Source organism: Grammomys surdaster, unplaced genomic scaffold, assembly GCF_004785775.1.
Source record: "Grammomys surdaster isolate TR1022 unplaced genomic scaffold, NIH_TR_1.0 139, whole genome shotgun sequence".
NCBI lineage: Eukaryota > Metazoa > Chordata > Mammalia > Rodentia > Muridae > Grammomys > Grammomys surdaster.
The window spans coordinates 20850232-20868331 of NW_021604597.1; the positions used below are offsets into that span (position 1 = coordinate 20850232).

The 18100-nt window shown below is 32.5% G+C and overlaps 1 protein-coding gene across 2 annotated transcripts in view; it reads right to left on the reverse strand.

The window, feature by feature from the left end:
• Positions 1-239: 239 nt before the first annotated feature.
• The window catches only part of Si (sucrase-isomaltase), a 70414-nt gene continuing 52553 nt past the window's right edge, over positions 240-18100 (reverse strand). Inside the window, exons 37-48 of one of the 2 annotated variants that reach the window (XM_028763595.1) lie at positions 17391-17529; positions 15980-16113; positions 14997-15031; positions 14793-14909; positions 12143-12291; positions 9845-9929; positions 9707-9763; positions 9035-9159; positions 6275-6363; positions 3789-3838; positions 3237-3404; positions 240-748 (exon numbers count right to left, since the gene is read on the reverse strand). In XM_028763595.1, coding sequence (XP_028619428.1) covers positions 680-748; positions 3237-3404; positions 3789-3838; positions 6275-6363; positions 9035-9159; positions 9707-9763; positions 9845-9929; positions 12143-12291; positions 14793-14909; positions 14997-15031; positions 15980-16113; positions 17391-17529 — 1217 coding nt within the window. In that variant the 3' untranslated portion in view covers positions 240-679. The remainder of the gene's footprint in view (positions 749-3236; positions 3405-3788; positions 3839-6274; positions 6364-9034; positions 9160-9706; positions 9764-9844; positions 9930-12142; positions 12292-14792; positions 14910-14996; positions 15032-15979; positions 16114-17390; positions 17530-18100) is intronic. The other variant, XM_028763596.1, reaches the window with a different exon arrangement.

An 18100-nucleotide genomic window follows, 5' to 3' on the forward strand; every position in this document is an offset into this window, starting at 1 on the left:
AAGAAATATGAGGAAGATACTTCTGTTCTCTTCTTCTCTGTCATCTGTCAATGCAAAACTATATAGTGTACTGCACGATCTTCAGACTTAAAGAACTTAGACTAAAGACCTCGGAGCATTTGATGTTTTGATGAAAACGCCATGCTATTATATTGGCTCATTTTAGCATCCCAACCTGAATGCAAGAGCTTCTTAAAACAAACAAACAAACAAACAAACAAAAAACCCACACATCTTAGTGTATTTATACAACTTTTATTTTCAGTTTCATAATGAAATATGCATAGTACAAAATGATGAAATATTGTGATTTGTTAAATAAGTTTAGTCTACACAATTGAATGTATTATTATATATAATTTATAGTTACATACATTTTGTTAATTTAAAAATCACTTCCTTTAGTCATATTCTAGTTACATGCATACAAGTTTACAGGTTTAGCTGTTGCTTGAAAAGTATTAAAATTATTCAAACCCTGTTAAACCTGCTGAGCAGTGACATCCAGGTTGCATTCATAGAACAAACTAGTACTTCTTTTGATGCACACAATGGACAAATATTTAGACAAAGGGTGTGATAATTCTATTTTAAAGAAAGTAGGTAGTCAGGAAAGATGCAAGTAGAACCATGGACCTGATATCAACTCCACCACAGGAACTCAAACTGATGATGATCTTCATGACCAGCTGATTTCTATTGGTTCATCAAGAGTAACATGCATAGTTTGCAGGTTAATTGTTAGTATCTAAAATCAGAAAGTAAAGTTGAAGTTAATCACTTAAGTATAATTGTAGTTTTCTTGTCTTTCTTATTTAACAAACACTATTTTCATCTCAGTTTATCTCTATGTAAGCAGATGTAGCTTCTCCTTATTTACATATTGGTTTTCATACATGTTCTTTGCTTTAGGTGTGGTCAGATGAGGTTGCTTTGTCCTACAATCCAGTTTATAGTTCATCACATCCAGGAATTCTGAGAGGCAGGAACTTAATTGCCCCATGTCATGTCACATCATGTCACGTCATGTCACAGATCACATCTCATTGAACTGTTTCACATTCACAGTAGATGGCATCAATCAAGGGTATGTGTATTTTTTTTTCTACTGATATACTCACGTAGTCTTCATATACTCTAGGACACAGACTCATGAAATGGAATGGTGTTTTCCATAGTGTACTGAGTCTTCCCACATCAGTAAACATAATCAAGATAAAGTCCCACAGACATCCCCACAGGCCGATATAGTCTAGACAATGCTTTAAAATGATAGAGATGCTTGTCCAGAGTATTCTAGGGTGTGTCAACTTGATTATATAATAAATATATGATATAATATAGTATAATATAATACAATATAATACACACACATATGTTTCTCACACTTTCTTGATATTATAACTACCTATTTACATATTTTTCCTTCTTCCTCCTTCCTAACTGAGATACTCCATTTTGCAATTTTGAAAATTCATGGCCTCTTTTCCCATTAGTTGTTGTTACTTACAAATATAATCTAAATACAGAAATAAAACCTTTTTATTTTGTGTAATGTGATTTCTCTGTTTTTGATGGTGACTGGTATTGGATATTAACACAAGTGACTTAGAAATATATAATTATGCATGAGATATAATTATGTCTATAATTATAGACAGAGACTTATAAGGAATGGCAAAAAGTTTCTATTTTAAATGAAATACTTCATAAATCATTGAGCTAATTTTCTTAGCATTTAAACTTTCTGTGCAAAGATTTAGAGTTAATGAAACAAACTTCTTTTGAAAGACTATTTTTTACATGAGGCAATTGTCCCAAATAAACTTGGAATAACATGTCAGGATACCTCATTTGACCCCGACCAGCTTATTATTATGCACTTCATTTTTTATACTGAAATCATGAGGCTTACATACTATTATTAACTATATATTAAAGAACATAAAAAGTATGTCATCTCTTTTTCAATTTAACTAAATAAAAGGAAATACAATCCAATTTTTTTAAAACTGTGATTAATGGTGAATAAAACCTGCATCTTGAAAAATCAATTTGCCTTTAAGGGAAATGATTGGCTTGTCTTCTACCTCTGACAAAAAGACTAAATCAGTATTATTTTTACTAGAAATTTTATAAGTAGGGACAATGTTTCTAAACAACATAGATTTGTGGGACTAAATTATTAACTTTTACCAAGAAAGGGCACCAAATATTCTAAACTACTACCCTTCCTCAATGCTGACATAATTGAATAAAAAAAATAAAATAAAAAGTTTATCGTTGCAGTAGTAGAAGATTAGATTCTAAGTTGAAGGGTAGATCCATCCAACGGGAAAACTAGAAAGTGTCGGCACAGATAATGTTCAGATTCAAGTACAACAAACTGGAGCCCAGGTGATGTTGAACACTAGCAGCCTGGGATCCATTAGAACCTCAGCTTGACTAAAGCTGTCTTTCTTTCAAACTAAAGATGAACAGCCAGTAACTGTGAATTACATTCCCTTAAGCTGACTGTTTGATGGGTGGCTCTTTCCACACAAGTTTAAATTTGAAAAGCATGCTTTCCTCATGGTCACAGACATGAACATGTGACCTCACCCAGTGGAAACACAGGAAATGATTTCTTAAACACACAATATATTAAGCCCAACATTTTGGTCATGAATTCACAGAGCTTGGATAAGAAGGAACTTAAAGATTGCATATGTGTGCATATTTACCAAATTTGGAGACAGGCTCAAAATTATAGTGGAAAATAAAAAGCCCTTAGGTGCAGTGGTGCTGTTCTGACACAGAAATTCTCATGCCTTGCTCAGAGTCTCTATTCTTTCTCATGACAATATTCATTCTCCTAAATGGGGCTACATTAGTTTTGAAACAGTTTCAGAGGCTTTTTGTCTAAAATATATGCAATGCTCAAATGTAAATCTTGCTATTAAAAATAGTATTTGAGGAATTGTTGCAAGTGATAGCAATTTGAAACTATAATCTAAATTAATATTGCTTATCTGTATAAGAAAAATTGTAAAATGTCTGCCATTAAATTATTTGTATGTAAAATTACTGAGGATATTAACACATAAATAAATATATGGGCATAACAAAATTAGATAACTGGCAAACATCACAGCTTATTTGTAATTCTGTTTCTTTAGTTCTGGTGGTGGCCATGAGGAGTCATGTAGATATTTCTCAGAGGCATGCTTGAGTAAAGCATATTTTATGTCACTCACCTCTTTTGCTTCATCTTGAGTAAATGTAACTTGTTGTTTATTTCCACCATAAATCATATTAACCTCACTGACACGGGTTGTTCCTTTCCCCCATACATAGATGTTTCCAAGAATCATCTCGTATGTGTTTCTATACCCGTATTTCAATACTGTGCTTGTTAAAGTTGTCTATAAAGGCAAAGAAAAACAAAGTCTCCTTTAAAAATTCAAGTAAATACTAAGAAAATACACATCTGTGAACTAAATTGAGTCTCATTGAATAGCAAATAAGTGATTCAAGTATATTACATGATGTATTTTATATAGTGAATAAATATACACTTAATATATATACAATATATTAAGCCCAACATTTTGGTCATGAATTCACAGAGCTTGGATAAGAAGGAACTTAAAGATTGCATATGTGTGCATATTTACCAAATTTGGAGACAGGCCCAAAATTATAGTGGAAAATAAAAAGCCCTTAGGGCTTTAAAACTCTATACATTATTTAGTAAATAAAACTCTATACATTATTTAGTAAAATTTATTATAGAAGATAATACACACCTGATTTAAATTGAATTGTATTAAGGTATATAGATCTCTTTCATAAGTGTCTGGAGAGAGAAAGAAATGTTAAGTGATTTTCTTTTCAAACAATGATAGTAACTTGCAGCATACTTATTTAACTTCCCAGGTAAAAATGATACCATATTCTATGGATGCATTTCACGATAAAGTAAAAGAAACACACAAAACAAATAAAAAAGTTATGTCCATGACTTTATCTAAAGTCCATCTTGTCCTAATAATAATAATATAGCTAATATTTACTTATGACTTTCTATTGTATTTAATTACCATAACAGAAATAATAAAGGAGATGTACATTGCCATTATCATAATAATCAGTATTATTATGGCTATTCTAATTGTACAATGAGGAAATTTGTCACAAGCAAAAAATGGAGAAACTTAAAAAAAAATCATGATTTTTCTTGTACCCATACAAGAACTGAAGATTTATAAAATGGCACAAAAAGCACTGGCATGTGTATGATGGAAACACGGACTGGCATAGTGCTGAAAAGCTGATGTCTTCTAATTCCTCATCTAGTCACACATGGAAAAATGGGCAAATCATAGTCTATTTGTGTCGTTAGCTTTATGAAAATTAACTTGCTGAAAATTTTGCTGATTCCAAAACTGATATTTTACTATGAATATTTTCTTTCTATATATTCACATAGACATGTAGATTTTCATTTAAGAATGTATACATATATGTGTGCTTATATATATTTGGGTTCATTTGTTTGTAAAAGGCAGATTATGTAGATAGATAGATAGATAGATAGATAGATAGATAGATAGATAGATAGATAGATTTACATTTTGAGATAGCTTCTCCTACTAGCCCAGAGCTTGTTATATAGACCACAGACTATATTGCTTACTCCTCACATGAAAGATAAGATTGTCTCTAATTCCTCAGTCTAGGATTGCAAGAACTCACTACCATTATTTTGGAAAAAAATGAAAACAAAACAAAAAAAAACCGCTAAGGGATATATGTTCTGGTCACAGAAGTCAGATTCTCCTGTTTTCAAGGCAAGCCCTTTACTAGTCGAAGTATTTTCCCAACTCTCACAATATGTATTCGTAATAAATCACAAAAGAACATACATGGTATGCAGTCAAAGTTAAATGGATATTAGCCCAAAAGCTCTCATTACCTAAGATACAATTCACAGACCACATGAAGCTCATGAACAAGGAAGACCAAAGTGTTGGTGTGTCACTCCTTCTTAGAAGAAGTAACAATATAATCAGGTGAGCAAATATGGAGACAAAATGTGCAACAGAAACTGAAGGAGGGGCCATGTGGAGACTGTGTCACCTGGGTATCAATCTAATGTGCAGTCACCAAATGTAGAAGCTGATGTGGATGCCAGGAAGTGCATGCTGACAGGAGCCTGATCTAGCTGTCTCCTTAAAAGTCTACCAGAGCCTGACATATACAGAGGTGGGTGCTCACAGCTAACCATTGATCTGATCAAGGGGTTCCCAATGGAGGAGTTAGAGAGAAGACTGAAGGAGCTGAAAGGTTTTGTGGCCCCATGGGGAAAGCAACAATACCAACCAACCAGAACTCCCAGGGTCTAAACCACCGACCTGGGGGCACATAGGGAGGAACCCATGACTCCAGCTGTATATGTAGGGGAGGATGACCTTGTCAGGCATAGGCGGGAGAGGAGATTCTTGGTTCTGTGAAGGCTGGATGCCCAAGTGTGGGGGAACTCGATGCTGGGGAGGTTGGAGTTGGGGAGTGGGTGGGGGCACATCCTTATAGAAGCAGGAGAAAGGGGGATTGGATATGGGGTTTCTGGGGGGTATGGGGAAAGTGGATAGCATCGGAAATGTAAATAAAATATCTAATAAAAAAACGAATATATGCATAGTATCTATCACTCGACTGTCTCGACCTGACTTGCAAGCTTCCCAAGAATGACTGAGAGACTATTATTAATTTATTAAGCATAGGCCTTAAATATGTCTCTTCTAACTTGTTTAGCTTAAATTAACCCGACTATTCTATTCCACATCCTTCCTGTCCGTTGGCCCCTTACCACCTCTCACATAATCAGACTCAACACTGGTACCTTCCACCTTCATGTCCTACTGGAGAAACACACACACACACACACACACACACACACACACATTCATATACACAAATACTCACACATGATTCTTTCTTGGGGATCCTAACTGTGCCAAAAAGTCCTGCCTTTTCTCTCATCTCATGCTATAAGCAGTCAGATCATTATTAAACCAATCAGAAGATTATGGTGATGAATGTTTACAAAATACATAGGTGGATGATGATCCAAGAAAAATAATAACACAAAGACCCAGCCTGTATACAACGCTCCTGAAGGTAGAAATCAACACACATATCTTTGAATAGTACAAAGACAAGCTTTACATAGTGCACAAGACAAGATTATTTCAATAGCTGTCAGTTACATGTATCTGAATGGAAGACTTACCGATAGACTCTCCATCATCCCAGAATAGAGTTCCTTGTGCCATTTGGTTGTCATCTGCAGCAACGATGAGCTTCATGTACTGCTGTCGACTACAAGAAAAAAAATATGAAATTCTATGTTTGCAGAGAATGATCCTTTATAATATGATAGTCATGGAAGAAAATGAAGAAGTCTACTTCTACAAAGTGAGAAAAAGTCATACAGAAAGGAAATTCAACATATTTATTATAAAATATTTCAAATGTCATTTAGCTTTAAGAGTTCACCTACTGCCAATAATCAGAAGAGGAGTCATTCATAGTAATTGAAAACATTAGGTTTACAGATTCCCTTACTTTTATGCATCACTATTTTAATCAGTCTCTTCCTCTTATCAGCCTATGCCCCCACTTCCTTCCATTCTTCTCATATACCAGGGTCAGAGACATGTATGTCCAATATTCCCCAATTGAGCTTTAGTCTCAGCCCCAGTAATATAATTTTTAATACCTTCGCTGCAACATTTCTTCACAAAACATTCCATTTTAATTACATATTAATAATAATGCAAAGAATAACGTCATGGTTCTAACTTCATCCTTTTTAATTGAAAAATGCCTCTCAGCTCATGTCTACACATGTATACTTATTAATTAAACACAGCTCACTCTATAACAGTGTATGAGAAGTAACTTGGTTTGACAGCATCAAATTGTTAAAAAAAAAAGGTGTATCTTTAACAAACTATTCTTTTCTGCTTTGATATGATAATTACAGATATTGAAATGCATCCTATTCCTAAGTTTCATAATATATCCATAATTGTACAACTAAGTTTTTCAATAATATATGGAGAAATTTTTCAGTATGTATGGAGAAATGGCTCAAGTAGTTAACTGTTCATGGCTTCTCAGATGCCATCCTATAGATTTCCAAGAGATAGCCATAGGTGAGAGTAAGAAGTGAAAGGAAAGAGTTACTCTTACATCGACCAATGTAACAGAATCATGTAACACATGATTCTTGGAGGTTGGACATATCAGTAGCAATCCTTATAGATTTTAAAAAATGAACTAGGCATTTTGTTAAGTGATAAATAACAATAGTGTCCAGTGTTCATAGTTATATCTCCACCAGTCTTCACCTAGGGTAAGACTAAAGAAAACTGGAATGTAGGCAGATCTTGCACCTCCAACCATAAAGAACTATTGTTAACTCTATTCTTAATAGATATTAACCATAACCATTATTAACTGTTAATTTACTTTATCATTAATGGATATCTTTATTTCCATAAAGTATCAGTAAGAAAATATACCACAGAATGGAAATGAGGAGATAGAGGCAACAAAACTAAATATAAATCAAAAAAGGAAGTCATCAAATAAAAGGGACTTCAACTCTGTAAGCTTTATACACTCAAGTGTCATTCAGTGATAAGTCAATAAGATAAAATATTGGGAGATGGAAGGACTATGTGCATGTAGTATATAATGAATGAAAGTAGACTGAAAAGGCTACTTGCTCTGTAGTTCCAAAAACATGTCACTCTATGAGCTGCAGATGCTGAATGCCAAAGTCTCAGTGATTGCTATTGATTTCATGGGATTGGTCAGATAGAAAACAAAAGCTGTTTGGAATAATGGGTCTGCTCTGTGTGATATTATTCACTTAAAACCACAGATTATTAAAGAACAGGCACGAGCCCTGTTATAAACTACAGACACTTTGTGAAAGTGGTATGTCCATGGAGCATCATCAGATATGGTGGAGCTGTTTGTGATACAGAGCCTGTGAAAATGGCAAAGACATTGAAAACACTATTCTTTCGTCTTGCTTTTCTACAATTCATATCTGTATTCTAGAGAGTCTTACAAAAATGCTGTTTTCAGGTCTGGGAATGTAGCTCAGTTTGACAGATTGCCCAGCATGCTCTCATGGTATAAGCTCTAACCCTGAATATGATAAGAAAGGTAGAAAACACCTGAAATCCCAGTAGAACCCAGGATGCAGAGACAGGAAGATCAAAATTCAAGGCCATCCTTTGCTACATAGGAAGTTGAAAATCTGTTTATACTATTTAAGTCCCTGCCTCAAAAAGAAAAATAAATCAGAAATGAATATTTTTAAGAAGTGTCACTAATTCCACGTCACAGTTATAAATAAAAGTAAAAAAAAAAAAAAAGATGATGCCCTCCCTTAAGCCTCAAAAGACAAACTATTAATTTATGAATACTTATGCATATGATATACAGAGGTCAGGAAGCTTTAGTTTTACATTTCATAGGGAAGCCTCACTTCTAAAGGGATGTTTCACTGGAAGACAATTTTCCATGAGTCTTCAACATTTTGCATATTGCATGTAGAGAGATAATAGCAGCTTTTCTTTTGAAATTACATTTTAAGGAAAATTGTAGTTAGGTGATATTGAAACTCTTCATTATAGTGAATGTTCCTCTTAAAGCAAACAATAAGCAGGACTGATTGCATCTTACAACCAAATATGCAGCTCCCCATATCAGTGGATACGCAGCTGACTCAAAGCTTTAAGTGTGACTTCTACCAGGATGGCTTTCTGTCATCCCAGTTGGACTAGAAAACAGGGAAAGCTGAAGTTCATCTATAGCCTCATTTTCTGCCATGCCTTCTGTTTATCACTAAACACCCAAGTTACTACAGAAGGATTACAGGGAAAAGCTCAGACATTTTTAATTACTTACTGACTTTGAGAGACAGATAGCTTACAAAATGCAATTACAGTTCTAAAAACAATTTACTTACCTGAGATGTGTGTTCTGTGCTGGTTCTTGACATGGTAGAATATAACCTCCTCTGACATGTAGATTTATTGTATCAAAAGGAGCTGAAAATGTATGAAGTTTTCCTCTGACCTTTATGTCTTCCCCCTGGTAATTGAAGTAGGGGAGGTGGAGGATGAGAAATGACATAATCAGTAATGTAAGATGGAAGAAAGCACATTTATGAAATCAAGAGTCACAATTTTCTACAAAAAAATGAACAAAACACACATTTTTAAAAACATCCTCTGATTTAAAGTGTTATTCTCAGATGTCATTTGGTCTCAGAATTCCTATACATAGAAAGTGTGGATTTCACAAGGTCACAGAGAATGAAGATCTCCATTATTTTAATGATCATTTTTGCATAGCCAAAAGAGGCAGCAGAACTTTGTTATACAGTATACATTTCTGTGCTTATTTTCCAAAACGAATCTTTGATTGCATAACTCACTAAAGCCAGGGAAATTAATTGTACCATGGTTTGTTAGCTTAAATCAAATATAATTAACTCCACGTAAACAATTCAGAATTTTGAAGCAGAAAATAAACATCCATAAATTATATGAATAATCAAATATTAATAATATATTATATATATTATTAATATGTAATTTCTGCTTATTTAACTTCCTAATATTCTTGCAAAACTTACTGTGTGATAGTCAAACCATCGAGCCATAGGAACATAGCCATTCACACTGGTCATGAACTGGAATTGAAAAAGAAAGTCATTTAAATAATCTGAAATAAAATTCTATTATTTTGATAATTCAACAAATGACATACTTACAGGTTCAATGACAGGAGTCACCATAAAAGCTGGACCCCACAGAAACTGCTTGTATATTTCCCAGGTTTCCTTCTCATCAAAGAACCTTGACAAAATAATCACAAAATATTCAACTAAACTGAAGAATTTAATTTCTTCTGAACAACATAAAATGTTTATTGAGATACCACTTTGCTGTAATTTATTTTTTTGTTTTTTGTTTTTAACATTTTTTAAATGTTTTAGATTCAACTGAAAACCATGCTCAAAAATATTCAAAACAAAAGGCCATTCTATTTTTTGGAACACAGTGTCAAGCAGTACAGACTTTATGAGTAATGTTGGTATCAGGCTCCAAACCCAGTGACATCACAACTAGGTGACCCCCACATCGTTGTCAAGGCAACTGCATACACTCCCAGAATCCTCCCTGGGAGGGGCTAAGTCACCGCCCTTATTAAACAGGCAGAACACCGACCTCACCCCCTCTTCTTCCATTTTCTTCCTCTATTTCCCCCCCACACATTTGCCCTGAATAAACCTCCCACCCTGGAACCATTTGGTCTGGTGTTGTCTATTCTAAGCTGCACGTGGACTTCTAATACATAAAACCAAACTATGTCTAAATATTCTAATGAAAAAGATTTATAAGAAATATTTGCAGAATTTAGAGGCAAGTCACTATGGAAAAGAGTTTATAGAGGAGACTTAATACAGGTATTGAAATACTAACTTTGTTTAGTAAATAGTCTAATTGAAAGCTGCAATGAGAGACAGCTTTGAAAAAGATTATAAAACTTTCACTGCATGGATTTTTAAAAATTTTAACAGAAGAGTTTTTAAGACAAGATGTGTAGGTTTATACCTATAATCTGAGGCAAGATGAAGGAAAATCATTGGGGACAGTGGGAGGGGGACAGTGAGTGGATGGGGGAATGGTTGCCTATCTTAAAGCTCTTCTTATTGTCTGACACACCATTATATCATCAAAGATTCGTGCATATGTAAGTTGGCTTCTAATACTGAAATTAAATGACCATAGGGAAAAATGTTACAGATTATGAAATAGTTACTAGCCAATGTTATGCTACTGAAATTAAGCATTGTGTTTAGTTTTGCTTTTGTTTCATTAGCAACCAAGCATAGTGGTAAACTGGCCGCTGGGGTCTAGCCCTTTCTGAACTCCCAGTGACACCAAGGCTGAAGCACTCTCAGCAAAACAAAAGAACTGTTCAGAATCCATAATCAGTGTCTCACACGTTAGAAAGGCAAGCAAATTAGCCTGAAAACTAAGGAGTGTCAGTAGAAGATGGAGAGGAAAAGTTGGGCAGCTGGAGATGAACTAAGAACACAGTCTCCATGTACCTTGAATGGAGGTGTATCTTTTTTACTACAAACTTTATTTTTTTCTAAATATAATTATTTTGAGTTTTTATTTTTTGTGTTAGTCATATTCACATCTGCTAATTGCCTCTAACTATCACAACCTTTTATTGTGCCCTCAACCGTCTGGGTCCAAAAAGTGCTGCCTATATACTGATTCTGTGACTATCCCTTGGAGCATGTTCAACCCACCAGGAGCTAGACCCCTAAGACTGACTCTCTGTCTGCTAAGTGTCATCCATTTCTAATAGTTCGTCAGCCAGGAGTAGTATTTCCTGTCTATTTTACCATTCCATGCTTGGATTTTGTCTGGATTGGGCTTGCATAAACTTTTGAGAACACCATTAGAGCACTGTGAGTTCACAAGTGCAACTTCCCTGTTGTGTGTAGAAATCACTGTTTTCCTGTTGTCATCTGCAGTCTCTCTGGCTCTTTTAATCTTTCTACCCAGCACACAATGATTGCTGAGCCTTAAGAGATGGAGATATTCCACTTAGGGCTGGAAATATTGCAGTTTCTTATTTGTTACATCTTTTAATCATTCAATCACAAGTGAAGGCATAAAATTGAAATTTATTATTTTAATTTTATTTTGAGTATTAGTTCTTAAGTTATAATGGACAGTGTGGTTTTTTAATTTATCATCAGTGAAACTGGAGTCCACCTTGCTTAATTACTCAGTTAACATAGGAGATTTGAGAAGCAAAATGCCTCATGAATAAGTTAAAGAGCTATTTTAAAGTAAGTATGACTTGTTTAATTATTAGGAGATTTTATATGATAACTGACTACATAAGTGGGCTTATTAGAATTATTTATGTAATTCCTTTATTAGATCAAAATGTATAGTAAAGCATCTATGAAATATACTATAGTAGCTAATAGATTAAAGTAATCAAAAGCTACTCATTGAAATAAAATAAAATTCACACTTACTCATGCATTAGGGGTCTGATGACAGTTCCACCATGAACATGGGCTTCATGCATTTGTGTATAGAAATAGGGCAGCAAAGTGTATCTGATTTCTAGAACATTCTTTGACATTTGGGCAAAAGTTTCATTCCAGGATACAGGATCTTGCCTCTGAAACAAAGCGCAATTCAACAGCCATAGCACATTGTTTGAATCTCAATATGCAAATACATTGTTAGAGAATAAAAGTAGAAAATTATTAATAATGTTATGTTCCATATACTATCTTTATAAAAATCTCCCATGTTGCCTTAATTGTATTTTATATGAAGAATGAAACTGGTAGAATATTAGCATTTTAATAAAAATGTAAATTAAGTTCAAAGTTTGATTTAATGTAGGTATACATATACAAAGTATAGTTCATATTTTAGAAGATGATAAATATACTGTCAGCTATGTAATACTCAGTGTTGGGAATGAGAAATCTAGAAAGGAAATGATATGGTTTGTTAGACAAAGTGGCTCAAAATAGGAAGAGATAAGTAGCGCTCAGCATATTAGCCTCACATACCACCATACAGTCTCATGTGAAATGAATAGATTAATGTACTATTAATAGCATAGGAAGAATGTGCATACTAATCTTGAATGCATTTAAGTCTCCTTTGGAATATGCACTTCAAGACAAAGGAGTAGTCTTAATGGTACAATACTAAGAATCTACAAAAATATTGTTGCTTTTATCAGGAAAACTTAAGGGACAGTGATTTTTATATATTTTAGTTTATAACATGGAAACAAACTACACTTACTAATAATTACAAAACACACTTCTCTTAGGTTTGTTAATAACAATAACCAAAGAGCCTTTCAGAGCTACATCATGTTAATCAAGAATGTGACTTACTAGATTTTGGAAATAAGAAAGTTGGTATGACAACCTGGTGTTCTCCTTGGTAAGTGCACTATTAGAATAAGCAAAGATTGAAATGACCAGCCCAAAAATTAAGTTATGCATGACTTATGTACCTTAGTTTTATATATATAGTGGTTTCATAGTCAAGTTAGTAGAAAGAGAGAAAGAGAGTAGGCTATTGTGACATTACTTAATCTCAACTTTTGGTCTGTTGATTCACTAATATATATGTGTGTGTGTGTGTGTGTGTGTGTGTGTGTGTGTGTGTGTATACATATAATAGTATATATCATAATACCCTATGATATATATAGATACAGATATACTACCATATGATATATATGGTAGTATATCTGTATCTATATATATCATAGAGAATTATGTTCAATCATATTAATTAATATTTAAACAAGTTGATTATTCTTTTCTGAGGATAATTATTTATAGTTATTTCTTCCATCTGTCCTTATTATGCTATCTTTGTTCCAAAATTATTAGCATCTCAGGGACTTTTAAATCTAGAAATCTACATTTGAATTCTTCTCCCCAAATATTTAATTTTTTTCTTGCTGAGACCTCTGCTCAAATGTCTCCTCATCCAAGCCATCATAGAATTAACATTTATGTGAAAAACCATCATATATATGTCCTCAACTGTATTTTCAACTCCTCATGCTTATTTAATTTTAGCCTCTTTTAAATATAAATGTGATATAAATCATATTATAATATAATGAAACCTTAGAATAAAATCTAAATAATATTTAATCATATATATATACATTTTCAATAAATATTCCTTAAATGGCTCCTTACTCACCCTTTCCTTAATCCCTGTTCTTTTACTCTAGTGTGGTAATATCCTAAATTAATAGCAAGTTTCTATTAAAATGTTCATAGTTCTTCAAAATAGTACACCACAGTTTGCCTTTCGTTAAAATTGCTTCAAAATGAAGTCCTAATATGTGTGTATTCTTGTTATTTGATTATTAAGAAAATAAATCCACTCCCCCTAGATCAAGTAAAATTTGCATAGTACAATGTTTTCTCAACATACCTTGAATCTGTTAATTCGTAAATGTATTAAGACTGTGTCTCTCTAATGGTTTCTATTGTCAACATTGGACTGACATGCTTTTCTGACCAGTTCTCCTTTTCTCTGCAAATTAACTAAACGTTTAGCACAAGCTAATGCATAGTAGGATATTGTCTCTTATAGTTCACAGTTTTCCATTAGATTAATCACTGTCTAACATAACACTCAAAAACTGTATGCATATAAGTTAATAACTCTCAGTGGTTGCCACTGCACAGAAATCTGCTCCTGCAAACCATACTATATTTTCTTGTTTTTCAATTTCTGAAGTTGCTTTTTCAATATTTGCTTTTAGATCTTCCCATTTCATTCATTATTGCAAATGTGTCATACTTCTAACCAATTTAGTTTCAAGTTGAAATTTTTGTTGTAACTCTGTTCCAGTTTGAAATATGTTCTACAGTAAGATATTTTTTCCCCTAACTCTTCCAAAATCTTATTGATCAGCTATAGTGTGTGTGTTCTGTAAGCAAGCCATGTTTTCTGGGTACATTTCAGGCCATACTTACTACTACTTCATAAATATGAAAAGATTTGAAATATTCATTTATAACATTGCCAAGTAAAATATAATTGAAGCAACAACAAACAATATAAGGCTGTATAGGGAAAAATAAATAAAACAAAGTTGACATAGATGTAGAAATTATTACATACTCTAGTAAATTGAATGTTGTGATTTCTCGCATATGGATAAAAGGCTCCAACTTGTGTCCAACGAGCACAGAGATGGTATTCAGTATCGTTAAAAAAACCACAGATATCTGCTCCAACCTAAAAGATAGTTTATATTTATTGCATATCAAGTACTATTTCTTAATAGGTATAGACTACAAATACAAATTGAACAGATCTACTTACATATGGTATCCCAAAAAGATTAAATTCCAGCATACCTAAAAAATAAAATAAAAAAAATTACATTGATATTTTCATTTATTTTAGTATTATGCATTTATTAAATGAAGATGTTCTCTTTGTATATCAGTTCTTATTAAATGAAATACTTTGGTATTAATAATAAATTATTTTCTTATAAAACTTATAATAATTGTTATTGTACTTATGAGTATTAGTGATACTCTCAAAAATAAGAGATCACATGGGTTAAGAAAATAGCATTATAACATAATTTAAGCACAAATAAGCTATAAACATAACACAGTGTCATAAGTCTAAGTGGTAGTGTTTTGTTTTAATTTTAATTTTTAAAATAAATATTTTTGCTAGTATTTAGTTACTTATTTTATCATGTAGAACAAATGTAATTTTTTTTATTAAGTACTAAAACAAATGAGAATTTCATCAAAATTAAATACATACTATTTCTTATTTCTTTAGTAAAGATATTTTGAGCGTGGTTTGAAGAAATCTATCATTAGTCAATAATGTTTAAGTCTAGAATCAAAATGGTAATTATCTTTTCATGGTATGAAATGCATAGCCTTTTACCATGCATCTAATATCAGAAAAACTTTAGTTATATGCTTTTCCTTTACCATCTCTCAATGATTATTAATCTCTAGCAGATAACACATGCTAACTTCTTTCTTTGCTTTCAAATACTGTCTCTTCAAGCTCTTGCATTTTCAACCTGGAAACAACCTAAAATGGATAAAGATATTTATATCCAAATAAACTAGCTGAATATCATCAGTCATTTACTTCTCTAAAGCATCCTTGATTATATCTGCCTGACTAGTGACAATTCAGTAACATACTGTTTCATAAAAACAATAATAATATTTTAATTCTTACTTGTAGTGATATTTACCTAGCACAAGACAAATAAATATTTTCTTGAAAAGTACAAAAAATACTGATAGAAGAAAATTATCTCATACCAATGAGTGATTTTTCCAAATTATCCCAGTTTGCGTAATTGTCTCCGAGCCAGTGTCCCCCCCAGTGACCAGCTGTAGGATATGTGGACCGAGAGATGACAATCCCTCTCTGTCCAGTGGTGCTCTGTAATGCACTGTACAATGAAAACATATGTTGCATATTAATATCATTCATTTACTTTAAATAAGTTTGCTTGCTTTTTAAGATAGAGTTTCTTTGAGTAGTCCTCACTGCTCAGGAACTTATTTTATATACCAGACTGGCCTCAAACTCAGATATCTGCTTCCCAAGTGCTTGTGTCACAATGCTTGTCTTAAATATTTTTACTGAGGCAACCTTATGAAAACATATTATCTACTTTATGGTACAGGTGTCCTGTCACAGACAACGTTTCACTCACTATATACTGAAACCCTTCCAGGCATAACAGACCTTTTTATTCTCTTCTAACATCCACTAGAGTAACATGCACATTTAACATGAAATTTTTTTAACCTTTCAATGAATGTAAGTTAACTATAAATAACATTAATTAAGCTAATAATCAAATAGAGCATATAAGTCTAAATGTATAACTCAATGTAGCTCATCGTCTCAGTTATAATTTAACCATAATTTTGTACATATAACTCTGAAGAATATGTTTGCTAAAGCACTCTTTGCATAACAGCATAGAAAGAATTGGAGACTTTAATGGATTATTTGTTGTTAAAAAAGCAATCATTGTACTTTAGTTCTGCAATTTATCGCTAGTCAAATCTCATCAAGAAAATGTATTTTACAAATGTGTTTATAATTACTCTTTTCTTTCTCTTCTATCCTTAGAGGGTAGAGTTAATGACTTTGACTATTAAAATATATTTCAGTTTAAAATTAATGCAAAGATACATTAATCTATCTGCATCTTTTTTTCACTTTTCATTTTTCATCTTTCATCACAAAAGTATTTCCTTACATATCTCACACTTTGAAAAACATATATATGTATATATGACATATACATATGTATGACATATAAATATATTAGCATATATTTATATATAGGATATACATATATTTGATACACATATATATGGCGTACACATCTACTATCACACACACACACACACACATATATATATATATATACATACATGTGACACTAAAATGGCCTATAATTCTATGGATTAACACAAAAAAATTAAATAAAAAACAATAATAACGTTATAATGATAAGTAGACTGGCTGATTGCTTACCTGACTGAAAGAAATGAAATTTTTTTTATAAAATTTATGAAAGAAGTAAATTAAAAAGAGCAATTGAAATAGAAAGAAATTCAGCAAGACTCTTCAAGTATGGAAGGTTGAAGCTGATATCATCAACATAATTGAACCAGAAACACAGAGTAGAAAATTCGAAACATAACTTACTCCAGAGTGGGTTTTACTTGTGACCATCCATATAAATTGTGTACATCATAATGCAAAACTGATGATCCATCACTAAGGATATGTTCAGTTTCCATGCACATAGTTCGGAAATGTAATCCTTCACCTCTTTTTGTGAGTTCTGTGAAAATCAGGGAAAATATTGTAATACTTTGAATACCATGACTTGAAATATGTAGCTCATAACTACATACACATTAATATTAATTTTCAGATTTGTTTTATTAATAATACAATATTCTTATGAAGTACAAAATAATATTTTACTTTCTGAATAAACAGGATACTAATGAACTCAGGCTCAGAACTACAATGATCACTCAAAACTTTCAACAATTCATTATGGTGAATATGTGAAAAGCCTGTTCTTACAAATATTCTGAAATACTATATACCCCAGTTTCCTATATTCACCTGATGTGCCATAGTAAAGGCACATATTTTCTATCAAATTAAAATCCCATCCACCCATATATTCTTAGGGAAAACAAATTATGAGATTTAATTGACAATTTTAATTATTTGTACATTTTGTGTACACTAATTTTAAACGTCTATAGTGACCTGGAGAATATTACATCAATCTTTATAAATACCTAAAATATAAGTACATTCTCAGTTGCATATGACTTTTTATAATTTACTTTGTATTTCTTATATATGTGCACACGTCCATGAGTATAAGTGGTCAT